The 21065-nt window shown below is 43.4% G+C and overlaps 1 protein-coding gene across 1 annotated transcript; it reads right to left on the bottom strand.

The window, feature by feature from the left end:
- Positions 1 to 798: 798 nt before the first annotated feature.
- Positions 799 to 2281, bottom strand: LOC147087967 (G protein-coupled receptor 15-like). The gene has a single exon (XM_085977871.1). It carries the CDS (start codon positions 1715 to 1717, stop codon positions 899 to 901), a length of 819 nt encoding a protein of 272 aa, XP_085833997.1. The 5' UTR covers positions 1718 to 2281; the 3' UTR covers positions 799 to 898.
- Between the last annotated feature and the right edge of the window lie 18784 nt (positions 2282 to 21065).

The raw sequence follows: 21065 nt of genomic DNA, 5'->3' as shown, positions 1-21065 counted from the left end.
TTTGTGCTGTACTGGGACCTGCAAGTGTGCTGTACTGGGATCTGGGAGTTTGCTATACGGGGCAAGCGAGTTTTTCTGAACCGGGACTTGTGTCTATGAAATACCTGGACCTGGGAATTTTCTGTACCCGGTGCCTGGAATGTGAAAACATTCTCTTCTAATCTGGTCCAGACCTCTATATGTTCCCTTGCAATTGTGCTAACGTTGGACCAAGTGAATTTTAGCTCGATTCTTAATCTGCTTTAATCAATAACAGGTAAAACGTACAGACCACTGAATACGATGCAATTTGTCGGTGTCATCAGTACAACAATTGCCCAGAAGTTTACAAACATAAAGAACAGATTGTACTAACACATGGGTTTGATTCCAATTTAATGTACAAACTTTGGTTCCTTTTCACTATCTGTCAGAGATATGGTGCAGAGATTCGCAGTCTTCCTGCTGCCTTTACTTTTTTCTGGTTTCTGTCTGGAATTTCACAAAATTTTGCTTAAAAGATTCGCACAGGCCGGATTAAATGTTCGACACGGAGGTAGCAAGCACCCACTGACTGACCAAATATTGCTCCACATGGGTCTATATTTAAGAAATAATCACAACAAGGTCTCATTCCCAAAGTACCTTTGGACTGCGAACACAGCTTTGAAATGATGAAAGCAGCTAATCGCTCGTGGACAATATCTGGTCAAACTGCATCTGTGGATAAATCGTGACTGGGTCCTGTCCTGGTGAGCAAACGGCTAAAGTGTGCCGAACCATGACATTGACTTACTTTTAACCCTGGAGCAGATTGTGAAATATTTCAAAAAATATAAAGAGGTAAATGAGCCCATAAGTGGAATCTACAGTATATAAAACAAAAATACATGAAAATGTTAGAAAATGTGATGTCTTCTCATCTATTTAATTTGACCATCATTGCGAGGGGATACATCACTCCGTTCTTCAACTCCTCTCTAAATTTCCTCTGGGTCACTGCATAAACAAAAGTGTTCGTGCAACAACTCAGGAGCTGGAGCATGAAGCCGATTTCCCGAACAAATGTGGGCACAGAAACAGAAATTGCCAAATAATCCAATCGTCTCAGTATAGAACAGACCATGAAAACCACCCATAACAGTATGAAATTCCCCGATATAACAAACAGTACAATCATGGATTTCCTTCGGCTCCCCATCTCTGGGTCACTGGAACGCTCGCCACTGCTCTGACCCCGGAGTCTGCTGCGGGCTCTACTGGCCACTAAAATGTGTCTGACCGTTAAAGCATTGAACAGTAGAATCAAAAGAAATGGAATAAATGGCGTTAAAATGTAATGCCCTAATTCAACAATGGCCCAGACTAGAGAACTAGATACATGGTATGTCACGCGGCAAAACCAGGAACTGTTTGAAAGCCAATATTCACTTGTATAAAGAAAATACCAGAAAATGTTCTTCAAACAGCTCAGCAACGTCACTGATCCGAGAACCACATCCGCCGTTTTCTCAGTGCAATATTTCGATTTCAGCTTCTGGCAACAAATGGCCACAAATCGATCAAAAGTGAAAGTGACGGTAAACCAGACAGAACAGTCTGTAGCTGCATATAGCAGGACGGCGTGGATATTACACACACCAACGATCCTCAAAAAGTTAAACTCTTCCCGATAAGCAATAGGAATCTGCTTCAGTATCAGATCGATGATCACGACTAGTAGATCTGCCGCTGCCATGGCCACCAGGTAGCGAGTGACACATTTGGAGAGACCGCACTTTCCCCGAGACAGGATCACAATCGTCACCACATTAACTGTGAGCAAGAATAAACTAGGGATACCATTCACCAGGAAAGGGCAATAACTGTAGTTGTCTGCGTTGTCAGTGAAATAACGGATAGGTTATATAAAAGTGATATTAACTTTCTTCGCATTAACCTGAATTGTGCCCCAAAAATGTGCAGTACGGCTTTGCATCCAGTGATGGGACCGGATTAGTTTACCTGTGACAGGTCGTGCTGGAGGTAAGGGTTGTAGTCAGAGTAATCAGCAATGTTTAGCGAAACAAATGAAGCAAAGGTATCACGTTGCATAGACTTGTCATGTATTACCTTGAGTATCGAACATTACGTGGTAATCTAATTGAAGTGTTTAAATGATTAATGATTTGTTCTAGTAGATAGAGAAAATCTAATTCCTGTATGTGGGAGTCCAGAACAAATGGGCATACATATAAAATTATAGCTAGATTGTTCAAGGGTCATGACAGGAAGCATTTCTTCACATGAACGGAAATGCAAAATTGGAACTCTCTCCCCCAAAAAGCTATTGAGGCTCGGTCAATCGAAAATTTCAAAACGGTGACTGTTGATTTTTCTGAGAAAAGGATATTAAGCGATATGAAACAAAGACGCTTTGAATGATTTAAGATAGAGATGAGCTATGATCTAATGAAATGGCAGATCAGGTTCGAGGTGCTGAATTGTCTACTCCATATATTCCTAAAGGAAAAACTTTAAAAACAGATACTGAATTTAGAATAAGTACAAAAGTAACCAATCGGGAAGTGGGAGCCTCAATTGCAACTGAGCTAGCGTGGAAGGAATAGTTGGGACATTGCAGTTTGAATTGCAGCGTGTGTGAGTTAGTTGTTGGGCTGTGAAAATTCACCTTATTCTCCCGAGTTGGGGAAGTGTAAAAATGGCATGGTAGTAAGAAGAATGTGTGAATGAATGGAGTCCTCTAAATGGAATACTGAGTTAGCAAACCCACTGTCTGTGCTCATACATTGACTATGGTCATTAGTTCAAGGCTTGAGCTCTTCTGTAAAATTGCAATATAAAACCTTCCCCTCCAATGCTCTAAATGATATTTTTACACTTTTCTACAGTTGGTTAAAATATTAATTCGTGCATCCCTGCCGGCTTTGGAGATGAGAAGTGAGGCACAGTCGGATCCTTCACGCCTGAATTTCCAATAGTCAATCATTTGATGAGCCTATTTACAGAAACATTTAAGCTCCATGCTCGGATATTTCAGGTCTCCACAATTAAAAATGCACAGATTTAGCATTTAATGTCGTTCATTTTACAGGCAAGTATCTGAATTGTATTAGTGGAAACACGTATAGCAATGGCCATTTACTGTAAATGCTTGGTTAATATGACTGACATTATAATATACCATCCTGGTAGTTCAGAAACTATCTGTATTCTAGTCAAATAGAGTTAAACTTGCTCCTTTACTGAGACGGTGTGAAGTGCGTAGACTTCAAATTCCTATAGCGAATACGACAGAATCCATTATCGAGTGAGGTCACTATCAGAACAAGCCGCTTTCAATCACAGATAGGACCAAATCTAACAAAGGAGCATGGAATTACATTGTTAATTCAATTCATTTTTCTACAAAAAAGCATTAAATGAGCGGAATAATATTAAACAGTTACTCAAACTTAGAATTCAAAGGTAACGTTTCAGAAACAGTGACACAAACGTAGACAGGAAGAGTTGGAAAGTGAGACAGCTGAAGCAGATTGGATCATCAATGTAATTGTGATTGGTCTGATAGGATTGATTTGTACAACGAAATTACTAATTCTATCCTGCAGAAAGAGAAGTTCGTGTGAGGTCAGAAATCAATTTCTCTCCAAACATTCAGACTGAGTGTTTACAACAACGTTCACAGTTTAATTAAAATAACTGTAGAGTAACATGGCGTGAGCTGTAGACTGAAAGATCAAAATTATCTTATACAATTGCCTGAACTGTAAGTAATAAAGATCATTATAGGCAGACTAATCAGTCAACTGGTACCAAGGAATGGGAGCTCACATCAGTGGAGCACGGGCCATCACCAAACACACACAAGAAAAAGAAAATTACAGAGAGAAAGAACGAGAATGAAAGAAATATCTCGCATATCCAGCGCCTTTAAAGACTTCGGGACATCTCTAAAATGTTACAGCTAATGATGTATTTTTGAGGTGTGGTCCCGGTTGTAATAACAACAGCAACTTGCATTTATATAACGTAATGTCACGAAAATAACAAAATAAACAGCTGGAAACCCGGAGTAAGATGCCACATACTGTAATCTCCGAGTACTGATGTACCGGCTGCAGATAGTAACTTACCCGGGACACCGAACGCTGCCAGGATGGGGAAGTAAATCGGTTGTATATCATAAATTGCCCATAGAATCTTGAGCTTGGTCAGAAAATCAAGAGCCATTAAGTCTTATCGGAAAGAATCGATGTTTAAATGGTTGGTCCTGATTCTGGGGAAAATTCTCCGATTGACACATTGAGACGGTTCTGCATTTTTATAGCAGTGGGAATCCATCCGGCCAGAAGATCTGGTCCCCTGCTGACTGGGTTTAATTGCTGTCACTGAAAAAACAGATGCCGTCATCAATTTTCACTCCAATACTTTTAATAAAAACAATTCAATTACCAGGCAGATAAAGTCCCTGAGACCAGGTTAAAAGCTATACCTTCATACATCAAGACAAGCCCCACAATTCTAACAATAATTGAAAACACACAGTCAGACCGTATATTGTGGCTTCTTATTTAATAACATAAATTGACCGCTGGACACATCTATTCCAGTTGATGATACCGGTTAGACTGTTTATGTAATGTAGTACTGGCCAACGTTTATGGGAGAGTGGGACTTGTTCCCTGATGCGATATGAGCAGCAGAGCTTGATTTATTTCAATTGCACGGGTGGTAGAGAATGGGAAGCCGACTAGGAGAACATTGGAATACTCAAGCATGCAGGTGAACAAGGCATAGATATAGTCATAGAGTCATAGAATAATACAGCACAGAATGGGGTCCTTTGGCCCATCGTGCCTGCACCGGCCATCAAGCCCTATCTATTCTAATCCCAATTCCCTGCTATTGGTCCGTAGCCTTGTATGCTATGGCGTTTCAGGTGCTCATCTAAATGCTTCTTGAATGTTGTGAGGGTTCCTTTCTCTACCATCCTTTCAGGTAGTGAGTTCCAGATTCCAACCACCCTCTGGGTGAAAAAATGTTTCCTCATATCCCCTCTAAACCTGCTGCCTGTTAACTTGAAAATATGCCCTTTGGTTATTGACCCCTCTACTAAGGGGAGAAGTTCCTTTCTACCTACCTCATTTATGCCCCTCATAATTTTGTAAAGCACAATCAGGTCCCCCCTCAGCCTTCTCTGCTGTAACGAAAACAATCCTAGCCTGTCCAGTCTCTCATCATAGGTGAAACGCTCCAGCCCAGGTAACATCCTGGTGAAAATCATCTGCACCCTCTCCAATGCAATCACATCGTTCCTAAAGTGTGGCAACAAGAGCTGCGCACAGTATCCCAGGTGTGGCCTAACTAGCGTTTAGAACAGCTTCATCATCACCTTCCTGCTCTTATATTCTATGCTTCGGCTAATGTAGGCAAGTTTCCCATATGCCTTCTTAACCACGTTACCTACCTGTCCTGCTGCCTTCAGGGATCTATGTACATGCACAAGAAAGTCCCTCTGATCCTCTCTCCTTCATTAGGTCCTACCATTCATTGTCTATTCCCTTGTGTTGTTAGTCCTCCCAAAATGCATCAGCTCACACTTCTCAGGGTTAAATTCCATTTGCTACTGTTCTGACCATCTGACCAACCCATCTATATCGTCCTGTAGACTGAGGCTTCCATCCTCGGTATTTACCACACCACAAATTTTCGTGTCATCTGCGAACTTACTGATCATACCTCCTACATTCATATCTAATTCATTAATGTACATTACAACCAGCAAGGGACCCTGCACCGATCCCTGCAGTACACCACTGGACACAGATTTCCAGTCACTAAACCAACCTTCGACCACCATCCTCTGCCTCCTGCCACTAAGCCAATTTTGGATCCAATGTGCCAAATTTCCCTGGATCCCATGTCCACTTTGGCCAGATCCTGCCTTATCATATTAAAATCGGCCTTCCCCCAATTTAAAACATTTATTTCTGGTCCATCTTTTTCCTTTTCCATGACTACCGTAAAACTCACCGAATTATGGTCACTGTCACCAAAATGTTGTCCTACTGATAGTCCTACCACTTGCCCGGCTGCATTCCGTAGAATTAGTTCCAGTACCGCCCACTGTCTTTTAGGACTTTCTACATGCTGGCTCAATAAGCTCTCCTGGATGTTCTACACTTCTCTAAGATTTGCCTACATATCTGTTACTCTATCTCCCTCTGGCAGTTTGGGCGCCTATAATACACTCCCAGCAAAGTGCTTTCCCCCTTAATGTTTTTAGATTCTACCCATATGGCCTCATTGGAGGAACCTGCTCTGATATCATCCCTCCTTACTACAGTAATTGACTCCTTGTTTAATATTGCGACAGCCCCTCCTCTTTTGCATCCCCCTGTTTCTCGCCTGAAAATTCTATAACCCGGGATATTGAGCTGCCAGTCCTGCCCCTCAATCAACCATGTATCTGTGATAGCAACAGTATCATACTCCCATGTTCATCAACACTTTCAATTAATCTGCCTTTCTCGCAAGACTCCTTGCATTAAAATAAATGCCATTGGCCTTGCCATACCTTCTTGTGCCGTTACATATTTGCTCTGCCTTCCAGATTGACTTGTTTTACCTGTGTACTTGGCTGTGCATCACCCCCTACTTTCGCTCCACTCCGTATCCCATCACCCTGCCAAGTTAGATTAAAGCTCCCCCCCCGCCCCCCAACAAGCACTAGCAGACCACCCTGCAAGGATGTTGGACCCACTCCAGTTCAGGTGCAACCCGTCCAAATTGTACACGTCCCACCTTCCGCAGAAACAGACCCAGTGATCCAGGAAACTAAAGCCCTTCCTCCTGCATCAACTATTTAGCCACGCATTTATCTGCTCTATCCTTCTATTGCTATACTCACAAGTACGTAGCACCGGGAGTAATTAAGAGATTACAACCTTTAAGGTCCTGCTTTTTAATCTGCTACCTCGCTCCCTAAATTCTTGTTGCAGGAACTCATCGCTATTTCTACATATGTCGTTGGTACCAATGTGAACCACGACCTCTGTCTGCTCGCCCTCCCCCTTCTGAACGCCCTGCAGCCGTTCAGTGACATCCTTGACCCTGGCACCACGGAGGCAACATACCATCCTGGAGTCACGTCTACGGCCGCAGAAACGCCTGTCTGCACCCCTCACTATTGAGTAACCTACCACTTTTGCCCTTCCACACTTACTCCTCCCCCCTTGTGCAGCTGAGCCACAAAAGGTGCCGTGAACTTGACCAGAGTTTTGCTGATGCAAGGGATGAGGTCAAGATTGGGGCATGTCATGTTCCCTAGATGCAAAGGATGATTGTTAGTGATCTTGCTGCTCCTCAGTATCCTAGATGGGATGGGATCAGATAGGATATGGAGACAGATGGGTGAAACTGGGGAGCCACAGAGGTTCAGCTGCTGAGTGTGGGGCTGAGGATGTGGAATGTTGGGATTGGGGGGCAATTATACGGGGAAAGAAGCAAAGACAGCTCAACAGATACTTCATTGCCTGAATGACAGAGAAATTGCATTAAATCCTCTTACTTGTCGAAAAAATAACCATGAGCAGGAGGATGACGTCTGTGAACCGTGCTTAGTAAGAATTACCTATCTAGGAGTCGCTGATTACAATAAGCATAGTGGACCTAATAAAGCAGATTGTCTTGGGATTACTCACCTCAAACATCTCTGTTATATTTGAAAATGATCCCATTTATTCCCAATTAAATTAAGTAATTGACCAATAAAGTCTTGTATTTGAGAGCCACAGAGCCCAATGCACGCCGCTTATATAGGAACCACAGCAAAACCTGTTACATTAGAGACTGAGCCTGTTACACAGGAGGATGGCCACAATAAAATCAGATATGTTGTTTGCTGATCCACATAAACCACTAGAATTCCAGATATGTAAGCGAGTAATCCCAATAAACCCTGCTAAACAAAGCTATATAGGTTGCTGAAACCAGTAAACCACTATAGGCTGATAAACACAGTAATCTACGATAAACGTAGAAATATAGTCTGGTGATTGCAATAAACCCTGATCAATCCAAACATGTACTCTGTTATCCCAGTGATCTACTATAAATCCATATATATAGGCTACTGATCGCAGTAAACCCTGATAAACACAGTTATATATGCTGGTTAAACTACTAAACCACTAAAGCAAGATATGTAGGATAATGATCCCTGTAAACCTTATAAACACAGTTAAAAAGGCTGGTGATCCCAGTATCGCCGATAGACGCATATATATAGCTGCCTCTTATATATAGAGTGCCTATTTCCACCTCGTAACATCACCTGTCAGCACCCCTACCTCAGTTCCTTTGCTGCTTTAGTTACCTCTTGAATTGACTATTCCAATGCACTCCTAGCTGTCCTCCCACTTTCTAGCCTATGTTAACTTGAGGTTATACAACATCGGCTGCACGTGTTCTAACTTGCACCATGTCCCGTTCAAGCATCACTCCTGTGCTTGCTGACCTACATTGGCTCCCTCTTAAGCAATTATTTCAAAATTCACATCCTTGTTTCCAAATCCCTTCATGGCCTCGCCCCTCTCTATCTCTGTAATCTCTTCCATCCCAACAACCACCCACCCAACCCCGAGATAACTGCACTCCTCTAATTCTGCCGACTTGATTATAATCGCTGAACCATTAATGGCCGTGTCTTCAGTTGCCTAGGCCCTAAGCTCTGGAATTCCCTCCTAAACCGCTTCACCTCTCTACCCTCATTTTCTCTTTTAGGACTTTCCTTATAACCATTTCTTGGACCAAACAGTACGTCATCTGCCGTAATTTGTCCTTATGATGCTCGATGTCAATGTTTTTCTTATAACACTGATGTAAAGTGGTTTGGCACAGTATACTTAGGTAAAGGCGCTATATAAATTCAGGTTGTTGTTGATGATGTTCGTATAATAACCGGATCTACCCAGATAAATACATCGCTGATTAAAATAATTCATGGCATATGCATTGTTCTAAGTAAACGCTGATTATTCGGAAAATGACCGGTGAAGACATATAATATTGGGGCCCTTAATTCCTAGCAATCCTCCTTTATAGCAAGGCTGCATTTGATGTTTATAAAATGCGTTAAAATAATTTTCATCACCATTTCGCATGATTAATCACACAGTTCAACGCTCCATTCCACTTTCTATATTGCTCACGATATCCCAGGATAATGTTAGCTGCATTGTTTTGATATGGCTCCGGTTTAATTTGTGTCTGTCTATTTAATGACTGATCTCTAATATTTGATCAATCCCCTTTCTATCTTCTCCAAATGTAATAATATTATACGCTAACCATCTCATATTTGAAAGTACACGTTGGACCAATTGTAAAGAATTTGCTGACACCAACCCTGTTAAAGGAGTCTTACCGAAATATGTAAGACAAGGGATCCAATGAATTAATATGTCATATGAGAGTCACCAATATAAGCCATGTAAAATGCGATGGTCACCAATTGACTACTGCTTTAATTCAGTATGACTGTACAACTTTTTCTTCCCTAAGGCAGGAAGTAGCTATAGTGAAGATAATGTATTTTTCCATTGTCTCCTCACGCTTTGATCTTCGGATTACCTTCTCCTACGTGAGTTAAAAATAACACTGAAGAGCCGAACCCAACCTTTTCTAGACCGTGAGCCATCAGCTCCAATCAAACTTAACGGCCCCGCTTGAAATCAGCCTAGCATTCAGAGCCCGTGTTCTGGTCTTCGCTCGCTGAAGCTGACAGGAAAAGTGTCTGAACCCAAACCTATGGGCTGAGAGGCGGGAATAATATACCGGGGATCATAGAAAGATAGAAGAGTTCAGCACAGAAGGAATTTATTCGGCCCATTGAGTCTGCCCCGGGTCTTTCGAAGAGCAATCCAGTTAGACCCAATCCCTCTCTTTTTCCCCATATCCCTGCAGTGCTGTCTCCTTCAACTATTTATCCATTTCCTTTTTGAAGGCTACTATTGAATCTGCCTCCACCACCTTATCAGGTAGTGCATTCCTGATCCTAAGCACTCATTGCACGAAAACGTTTATCCTCATGTAGCCCCTGGTTATTTAGACAATCACCCTAAATCTATGCCTTCTGGTTCTCGACGCTTCAGCCATTAGAATCAGTTTTTCTTTAATTACTCTATCAAAATCCATATTGATTTTAAAAACCTCTACCAAATCTCCTGTTAGCCTTCTATGCTCCAAGGAGAACAATCCCAGCGTCGCTCATCCCTGGAACCATTTGAGTAAATGTCTCCTGTACCCACTCCAAAGCATTTACGTCCTTCATCCATTGTTATGCCCAGAACTGGAGTTAATACTCCAGCTGGAGACGGATTACAACAATTACAACAATTACAGCACGGTGGCATAGTGGTTAGCACTGTTGCCTCACAGCGCCAGGGACCCGGGTTCGAATCCGGCCTCGGGTGACTGTCTGTGTGGAGTTTGCACATTCTCCCCGTGTTTGCGTGGGTTTCCTCCGGGTGCTCCGGTTTCCTCCCACAGTCCAAAGATGTGCGGGTTAGGTTGATTGGCTATGATAAATTGACCCTTAGTGTTAGGGGGATTAAATACGTGGGGTTACGGGGATAGGGTGGGATATGTGTTGGTGTAGGGGTTACGGGGATCGGGTGGGATATGTGTCGGTGCAGGCTCGATGGGCCGAAATGGCCTCTATCTGCACTGTGAGGTTTCTGTGATTTCTGTGATTCTGTGAAAACCAACTTGTTTTTATATAGTGTTTTTAACGTAGTCAAACGTCACAAGGCATTTCACAGGAGTATTAAAACACCAAAGTTTGACACCGAGCCTCATAAGGAGAACTTAAGGCAAATGACCAACAAGCCTGGTCAAAGACGCAGTTTTTAAGGAGCGTCTTATGGACGAAAGTGAGGTTGAGACACAGAGGGCTGTCCGGCATGGAATTCCAGAGATTAGGGCCCAGGCAACAGAAGACATGGCCACCAAAGGTTGAGCGAATATCATCAGGGATGCTCAACTGGGCAGCATTAGATGAACAGAGATATCTTATAGGGTTGTAGGGCTGAAGAATTTTACACAGATAGGGAGGGGCCAGGCAATGCAGGGATTTTAAAACAGGGACGATCATTTCGAAATCGAGGCGTTGTTTATATGGGAGCCAATGTAGGTCAGTGAGCACAGGGCTGATGGGTGAACGGGACCTGGTGCGATTTAGGATAGGGGCAGCAGAGTTTTGTAGGGTAGATCAGGCGAGGCCAGTCAGGCGTGCCTTGGAATAGTCAAGTCTAGAGGATAAAAAGGCATGGATGAGGGTTTCTGAAGGGGATGAGCTGAGGCAAGTGCGGATATGACCGATGTTACGAAGGTGGAAAGAGGCGGTCTCAGTTATGCTGTGGATATGTGGTTGGAAGCTCATTTCAGGGTCCAATATTACACCAAGGTTACGAAAAGTGGGGTTCAGCCTCAGACCAATGTTAGGGAGAGCGATACAGTCAGTGGCAAGGGAACGGAGTTGTTGGTGGGAACTGAAAACAATGGCTTTGGTCTTTGCAATATTTAACTGGTGAACATTTCTGCTCATCCAGAACTGGATGTGTGAATAGCTGTCTGATAATTTAGAGACTGGGGAGGGAACGAGTGGATGGCGTTGAGGTAGAGCTACATGCCGACAGCGTACAGGTGAAATTTGACGCTATTTCTTCGGATGATGTCGCCAAGGGGCCGCATATAGATGAGAAATAGGAAGGGGGCAAGTATAGATCCTTGGGGGACACAAGAGTTAACGATGCTGTAGCGGGAGTAGAAGCTTTTGCTTGTGATTCTCTGACTACGGTTAGATAGATAAGAATGGAAACAGGTGAGTGCAGTTCCAACCAGCTGGACGGCGTTGGACAAGGATGGAGTGGTCAACCGTGACAAAGGCTGCAGGCAAGTCAAGAAGGCCAAGGAGGGATTGGTTAACATCGTCAGAGTCACAAAGGATGTCATTTGTGACTTTGATCAGGGCCGTTTCGGCACTGTGGCAGAGGCAGAACGCTGATTGCAGAGTTTCAAACAGGGAGTTTAGGGAATGATGATGGCCACGGATTTGGGAGGTAACAACATGTTCAAGAACTTTGCAGAGGAAAGGGACGTTGGAGATGGGGGGGGGAAGTTTGCCAGGACGGAAGTGTCAAGGAATTATTTAAAGGAGAGGCGTGATGTTGGCAGATTTGATGGAGGGTGTGACATACCTGAGGAGAAAGAACCGTTAACAGTTTCAGCTAACATGGGAGCCAGTAAAGGAAGTTGGGTGGTCAGCAATTAGTGTTTTATATAGGATTATCTTAACTTCGTGGCATTGCACTCTATGCCTGTATTTATAAAGACTAGGATACCACCTGCATTATTAACCATGTTGTCCGGCCACCTTCAAGGGTTTGTGCATAAGCATTCCAGGTCGCTCTTCTTGCATCAGTTTAAAATTGAACCATTTAATTTGAATGGTCGCTCTTCTTTCTTCCTACCATAATGCATCACCTCGCAATTCTCTACTTTGAATTTCATCTGTCATGTGTCCGTCCATTCCACCAGCCTGTCTATTTCTTCTTGAAGTCTGTTACTATCGTCCTCACTATTTACTACACTTCCAAGATTCGTGTCATCTGCAAATTTTGAATTTATGCCCTGAACCCCTAAGTACAAGTAATTAATGCATATCAAAAAGAGCAATGTTCCTAGTACTGAAATTTGGGGAGCGCCACTGTATTCTTCCCTCCATTCCAAAACACAGCCATTCACCACAATTTTCTGTTTTCTATCCGTTAGCCAATTGTGTATCCATGCTGCTGCTGCTCCTTTTATCCTGCGATATTTATTTTGCTAACAAGCCTAGTATGTGGCACTTTATCAAAGCCTTTGGAAAACCCAGAGACAGAACATCAACTCCACTGACCTCATCCACTCTCGCTGTTATCACATCAGAAAGCTCAATCAAGTTAGTCAAGCACGATTTATCCTTAACAAATCCGGGTTAGCTCTCCTTTAATAGTCCATGCCTGTCCAAATGGCTATTACTTATCTCCCGGATTATTGTTTCCAAAACTTCCCAACCACCGACCTTAAACTGACCAGCCTGAAATTTTCAGGTTAATCATCCTCCCCTATTTAGAATAAGTGTGTAACATTTACAATCCTCCAGACGTTTGGCCTCTAAGGAGGATTGAAAGATTGCGGCCAGCTCCTACGCAATTTCTATCCTTACTTCCCTCAGCAATTTAGGATACATTCCATCTGGACCGGGAGGCTTATCCACTTCAATTAACGCTAATTTTTCTAGTACCTCCACTTTTTCTATTTTAATCGCATCCATTATCCCTGTAACCTCCTCGTTTACCATAGCTTTACGAAGTCATCTTCCTTGGTAAACAGCGAGGCAATGTATTCCTTTAATACGTCAGCCATGCCTTCTGCCTACACCAATTATTATCCATTTTGATGCCTCATTGGCCCTACTGCTCCTGTGAAAAAACATTTAATATTAATAGAAGGAGATAATTTGATTCTCCTTTATGTTAGCCACCAATCTATTCGCGTGGTGTCGCTTTGCCCCTCTTATTCCCATTAAGACTTATCTTCTGTACTTTGCACATTCAGACTGATTGTCCCATTTCTTTTCAAGCTGACAACTGTCATACACCTATTTTTCTTTTTCATCCTACTCCAACTCTTTCGTCACCCAGGGAGCTTTAGCTTTCATTTTCCTCTTTTACCCCTGTGTGGGAATGCAAGTAAACTGTAATCGAACCGGCTCCTCTGTGAATCTCACCGATTGCTCCATTTCGTTTTTGCCTGCCAGTCTTTGAATACAATTTACCCGAGATAGATCCCTCCTCAATTCGTTGAAATTAGCCCTCGTCCAATTGCGCTTTTTTATTCTAGATTACCCCTTGTTCTTCCCCAGAAATAATCTAAACCTTCCCGATCTATGGTCATTATTTCCGAGATGCTCTCCAACTGTAACATTCCCCACTTGAACCACTTCCTTCCGCAGTACAAGATACGGCAATGCCTCGTTCCTTATTGGGCAGGAAACGCACTGGTGAAGAAAATTCTGTTCAACACACTTCAAAAATTCCTCCCCTTCTCTGCCTTTCAGACAATCACTGGCCCATTCAATATTGGGGTAGTTAAAGCCTCCCATTTTCAATACTCTAGCTCTTACACCTCTCTGTAATTTCCTTGCAAATCTGCTCCTGTAACTCCTTCCCACTATTTGGTGGTCTGTAAAATACATCATGTAGAGTAATAGCTCATTTATAGTTCTCAAATCCAACCAAACAGATTCTGTCTTTGATCCCTCAAGGATATGTTTTCTTTCTAGCACTAATTTCTTCCTTAATCAAAACTGTCACCCCTTCCTATTTTTTTCCTCCCCATCTTTCCTCAATACATTGTAACCAGATATTAAGCAGTGTCTTTGCACCTGCAGCTCACCAACATTATTAACCACACTTTGTGCATTTACACACATGGACTCAAAATCTAACTTAGAGCACCTTGCATTTTCTGTGAACCCACATAATGCTGTATTATTTCTAACACTAACTCTCTCTCCCAGTCATCTGTGCAACTTGTTTCAGCTTTTCAGTAGTACTTTTTAATGTCCAACTCCCTGGCGAATTAGATTAATCCCACCCCTACAGCACAAGTTAACCTGCCCACAATGATATTGGTCCCAGCTCTGTTCATATGGAACCCATTCATCTTGCAAAGTTCCTCCTGCCAAAGAACTGGTCCCATATCCCAGGAAGCTGAAACCCTCCCCCCTGCACCATGACTGTAGTTATGCATTAACCTACCATATCATTATATTACTACTTCCAACAGCTGGAGGCACTGGGAGCAATCCCGAAATTACTACCATTCAGGTCCTCCTTTTTAAATTCCTCTCAACAGCATAAACTCTGTCTGCATGACCTGAACCTGCTTTCTCCGTACGTCATTGGTCCAAGGCATGTACCACGATTTCTGGGTCTTACCCTTTGGCTCACAGAATTTTCTGCGCCCTCTCGGTGATGTCCCCTGCCTGCCTCCAGCGAGGAGGCATATTGTATTGGCCTCACGTTGACGTAAGCAGAACTGCCTGTCTGTCCCCCTGACTATCGAGTCCTCAAGTAATACTGCAGTCCTACACTTTGCTGTCGCTCCCTGTGCAGTCCTTGCCTCATGGTGCCAGACTCGGTTATGCACTCCTTTCAGGTGTGGTCACCCTCACCGGTATACAATGCTGAATATCTGTTTGAGAGCGCCACACTCCTGGAGAATTCCTGCACTGCCTGCATCTCCGTACCCTTCTTAGTGGCCACTGACTTGCTATTCTAAACTAGACCTATCTTATGGGAGACCTCTTCCTCAATTCAGTGATCCAGGACACCCGTGTGCGCCGAAGTGAATCCAGCTGCCCCTCAATATCAGAAACTCTCAAAGTGCATTCGAGCAGCTGAAGGCACTCCGTGAAAAGTTATTCCTCCGGCTCACATGAAGGTTCCTGAAGTTCCCACATGGCGCAGGAATTGCAGGCTGCGTGCCTTAGCTGTCCTTCCATTCTAATTAGAAACTTAAAATAAACTGCTCAGCTACAAGGTGATTAATATATTTGCTGTTAACGGAACCTAAATATTCGATACTTTACTTTGAATCCTCGAGTGGCTCCACTCCTTCTTATCAGTTGGATATGAGAAACCGCCTTCCTGCTCTCCACCGAATTCATACTATCCCCAAATTCCTAGCTTCGACGTTGCTTGTGATCCACTCTGACTGCCATTTACCCAGCTCTGTCTCCAAGCTCTGTGCTTATGCAAATTAATGCCTAATATATAACTTTGGCGATTCAAACAAGTTGCAATTGCTTAATCAGCTTCCAACTCTCAGCACTTACCTACTAATCAAGCAATAATCTACAGCTGATACAAACGGAAAATACTGCGGATGCTGGAAATCTGAAATAAAAACAGAAAATGCTGGAAATACTCAGCATGTCAGTCAGCTTCTGTGAGAGAGAAACAGAGTTAACATTTCAGGTCGGTGACCTTTCGTCAGAACTGGAAAAAGTTGGAAATGGAACAGTTTGTTAAGCATGTGTAGGAGCTGGGAAAGGTGGGATGGGAGGAAAGAACAAAAGGGAAGGTCTGTGATTGGATGGAAGGCAGGAGAGATTAGGAGACAGAAGGGTTGAAGGTGCAAGGCAAAATGAGATGGTAACGAGACAAATTATGACACAAAAGATGGCTCTGGATGAAGTAAAAATGGCAGAATGATCGACAGCTGCCATGTGAGAGAGAAAGAAAAACAAGACGGTGCAGAGGTAATGGTCTGAAATTGTTGAACTTTATATTCAGTCCAGAAGGCTGTTTGGTGCCTAATTTACAGATGAGGTGCTGTTCCTCGAGGTTAAGTTGAGCTTAAGAACATAAGAGAACATAAGAAATAGGAGCAGGAGTAGGCCAATCGGCCCCTCGAGCCTGCTCCACCATTCAATAAGATCATGGCTGATCTGATCCTAACCTCAAATCTTCTATCACTCTGCATCCAGCCGAACCCATGTGATCTCCCAGAAGAGGCAAAAAACCAGATAAAAGACCCATCTGGGCGATCGAAATTCTTCCAGGAGATCACTCTGTCCCTCTATTTTCTACATTACTTGCCTCCTGTAAAGGCGATCTCCACCCCAGCCAGGAACAGGAATAAAACCATCTCCTGAAATCTAACACAGAATTAGAACACAGTAGGAGCAGAACCAGGCTACACGGCCCTTGGGCCCACTCCACTACTCACAGGGCCATGACCATTCCGAACCTAGACTCATGTCCACGTTCCTGCCCGCTCCCCGTAACCCTTAATTCCCTTTACTTCTAGGAAACTATCTATTTCTGTTTCAAATTTAATTAATGATGTAGCTTCCACAGCTTTCTGGGGCAGCAAATTCCACAAACCTACCACCCTCTGAGTGAAGAAGTTTCTCCTCATCTCAGTTTTGAAAGAGCAGCCCCTTATTTTAAGATTATGCCCCCTAGTTCTAGTTTCACACTTCAATGGGAACATCCTCACCGCATCCACCCGATCAAGCCCCTTCACAATCTTATATGTTTCAATAAGATCGCCTCTCATTCTTCTGAACTCCAATGAGTAGAGTCCCAATCTACTCAAGCTCTCCTCATATGACCACCCCCTCATCCCCGGGTTTAACCGAGTGAACCTTCTTTGTACAGACTCGAAAGCAAGTATGTCTTTTCTTAAGTATGGTCACCAAAACTGTATGCAGTATTCCAGGTGCGGCCTCACCAATACTTTGTACAGCTAGATAACTATAGGACGCAAAAATGAATAAATGGATATGTTAGTGGAGTTAGATGAAGAAATGCGGGAGATGGCTCGTGTGGAACTTAAACACCGACATAGGTCTGTTGGGCAGGATTGTCTGTTTCTATGCTGCAAAATTGTATATTATTCTATTCTGTGTAATGGGGAACCTGCGGGGTGAAGATACAATGGAAACTGGGCAGGGGAAGGTGCATGAGTTATGGGCAGGTGAAATTGTAATGGGGACTCGGCATGGTGATGGTGCAATGCGTACTGCACCTGGGGAAGGAGAATAGGGGACCGGAAGGTGTAAAGCCACAATGGGGACGTGGTGGGAAGAAGGTACATTTCGAACACGTGATGCCTCAAGTTTAAAATCGAACGTGCTGTATGGTAGAGATGTGAGAAAGAAGTAATGAGTTATTGAATGTGCTGAATCATTGTGTAAAATTTAGATGTGGGCCTAATAAGAAATAGGATGCAGCAAGAGGACATGAATAGCGACCACTGGAGGAAAGCCAGGAGCAGTTATTGGGCAGAAAGTGAATTACTGAGTGCGGTTGCTATCGATCGGTGCTGAGATAGGTTTTGTTGTAAATTTACCTCAATCATAAAACCTATGGACCTCAATGTTCATTTGTCAGTCTTGCAGGTATTTTCAAATGAGGGCGGATTCTGTTGGCAGAGATCGCAGCTCAGAAACAACACAACGCTTTGGGCAAAACCTTCTAGAGGGACAATAATGGTCAGTGTGATTTTATGCTGAAGCTTGTAAAATATTACACATGGTAAGTTGAATGGGATGCCCATCTACTATTTGAATAGTGTTCATAGAGCTGAGGATAACCCAGAAATAGCCTTTGGACTTTAATTAGAATTGACACTGAACAAGGACAAACATGGTAAAACAGCAATCAAAACAGCAATAAAATATTCATCTACAGATCCAACTTAATAGAGCAAAAGTCAGCGAAAGTCATTCAGTTACTGTGTACAGCTCAGCTCAGTTCGAAGGTTAAGAGTTCTCTCCACCTTTGGTCACCGAGACACAAGGGAGACATTCAAGTACTTGAGGCAGTGCAGAAAACGGCCTTCTGGGTGATGCCCAATGTGAAAGCTCCAGTTAATATAAAGGAGGAATCTGGACGTTCCAATCTCGCTTAGAGGCAACGAGCCTGATTGGAAGATAATTGATGTTATGGAAAAGATAGATTAAAAATAAATATTTAATCTAAGTTGGGAGAGTTGGACAAGGGAGCCGTAATCCAAACTGGCAAAAGGCCGATTATCGGAATACAATCAGAAAGTTATAGTGATAGAGTCATAACTGCACAGAAGAACGCCATTCGGCCCATCGAGTCTGTGCCAGCTCTCTGTAGAGCAATCCTGTCTGTCCCACTCCCCCACTCTATCCCCAAAGCCCTGCAGGTTTATTTCCCTCAAGTGCCTATCCAGTCTCTCCTTGAATAGATTGAGTGTCTCTGCTTGTCTCACTTCCGTCGGCAGAAAGTTCCAGGTCCTCACCACTCGCTGCATAAAAATGTTTTTCCTCACATCCACCCTTTATATTTTGCCCAAAACCTTAAATCTGTGTCCAATAGTCCTGGTAACATCAACTAGTGGGAACAGCCTTTCTCTGTCTCGCCTATTCAAACTCCTCATAATCTTGTAAACATCTATCAAATCATTCCACAATCTCCTTTGCTCTAAAGAAAACAGATTCAGCTTCTCCAACCAGCCCTTGCCGCTAACATCCCCCATTCCCGGAGCCATTCTGGTAAATCTCGTCTGCACCATCTCAAGGGACGTCACATCCTTCCTAAAGTGTTGTTCTAAAAACAGTGAGCTGGCAAACTAGGGGAGAGCTCACAGTGCCGGACACGGAGTGAAATACTTAGAAGTGTTCATAAACACAGTGAGCTGAAACAGCAGGGGAGTGCGCACATTGTTGGACATGGCGTGAATTACACAGAAGGTTATAGAACAACAGTGAGCTGACACACCAGGGGAGAGCTAAATGTGTTGGACACGGAGTTAGTTATACTGAATTGTTTATAAACACAATGAGCTGACACACACGGGGAGAGATCAGAGAGATGGACACGGAGTGAATTACAAAGGGATTGTTTATAAACACAGTGAGCTGACACACCAGGGGAGAGCTCACAGTGTTGGATACCAAGTGAATTTCACTGAAGTGTATAAAACACCGTGAGGTCACACACCAGGGGAGAGATCACAGTGTTGGGTATGGAGTGAATTACACTGAAGTGTTTATAAACACCATGAGATCATGCACCAGGGGAGAGATCACAGTGTTAGTCACGGTGTGAGTTACACTGAAGGATTTATTAACACTTTGAGCTGAAACACCAGGGGAGTGTTCACAGTTTCGCACACGAAATGAATTTCACTGCAGAGTTTATAAACACAGTGAGCTAAAACACCAGGGGAGTGTTCAAAGTTTCGCACACGGACAGAATTATACTGAAGTGTTTATAAACGCTGTGAGATAAAAAACCAGGGGAGCTCACAGTAACGGACATGGAGAAATTACACTGAAGTGTTTAAAGTACCATGAGCTTACACACCAGGGGAAAGCTCACAATGCTGGACACGGAGTGATTTACACTGAAATGTTTATAAACACAGTTCGCTGACACACCAGGGGAGAGATCACAGTGTTGGAGACGGAGTGAATTACACTGAAGTGTTTATAAACACAGTGAGCTGACACACCAGGGGAGAGCTCACAGTGTTCGACATGGAGTGAATTACACTGAAGTGTTTATAAACACAGTGAGCTGATGCACGAGGTGAGAGCTCACAGTGTTGGACACGGGGTGAATTACACTAAAGAGTTTATAAACACAATGAGCTGACACAAAAGGGGAGAGCTCACAGATTTGGAAACCGAACGGATTATACTGAAGTGTTTAAACCACCGTAAGCTTACACACCAGGGGAGAGATCACAGTGTTGGACACGGAGTGAATTACATGGAGGTGCTTAAAGGACTGTGATCTGACACACCCGGTGTGGTGTATGTACCTTTAAGAGGAAGTATGATTTTTTTAAACCCCTATGTACTGTTGTACTGGTAGTGACCACTCGGGTATATAAACCTGTATAGCGTCTTGTATAGTTAGTTCACCTCCAGATTTTGTTCAGTAAATACTTGTTAAATCATCTCCTGCTTTCTGTGTCTTCATTAACACACGGAAACAACAGTGGTGATGAGTTGGAAACGAACTTACCTGCAAGTCGGCAGCACCTCAAGGAGTTTGATTCCTCAGACGAAGATAGTAGAAAAAAAAAGAAAAAAGCTGTGGGTTCACCAGCTAAACGGGCTGGTGGCAGGTAGTGCACTGATCCTTCCAGGGCAGCGGGCTGGGGCTCGATCGGTTAGCTCTGCAGCGGGGCCGGGCAACAAGTCTGAAGGCAGAAGCAAACAGAGACAGAGGGTGGAGCACTCAGGACACAGCCGGCGCTGCAAAGCAGGTCGGCGTTCGGACCAAGCAAATGGAGAGGTAAGTCACAGAGAATCCGCCGGGAACAATTCTCCAAGTGACGGAGAAACTGTTTAAAAATGTATGTATAAATAAAAACCACGGAGAACAGCGTTGGCAGCAGCGGCAGCGGCAGGAAAGCGCGGAAGGCACCATCTTGACTCGGCAGGGAAGAAGGGAAAGCGCGGGAGGCGCCATTTTTGATTT

This window comes from Somniosus microcephalus, unplaced genomic scaffold (assembly GCF_052327205.1).
Source record: "Somniosus microcephalus isolate GS21.2 unplaced genomic scaffold, FLI_Smic_1.0 unresolved_chr5, whole genome shotgun sequence".
Lineage (NCBI taxonomy): Eukaryota > Metazoa > Chordata > Chondrichthyes > Squaliformes > Somniosidae > Somniosus > Somniosus microcephalus.
This window is presented reverse-complemented; position numbering and strand designations above follow the sequence as displayed.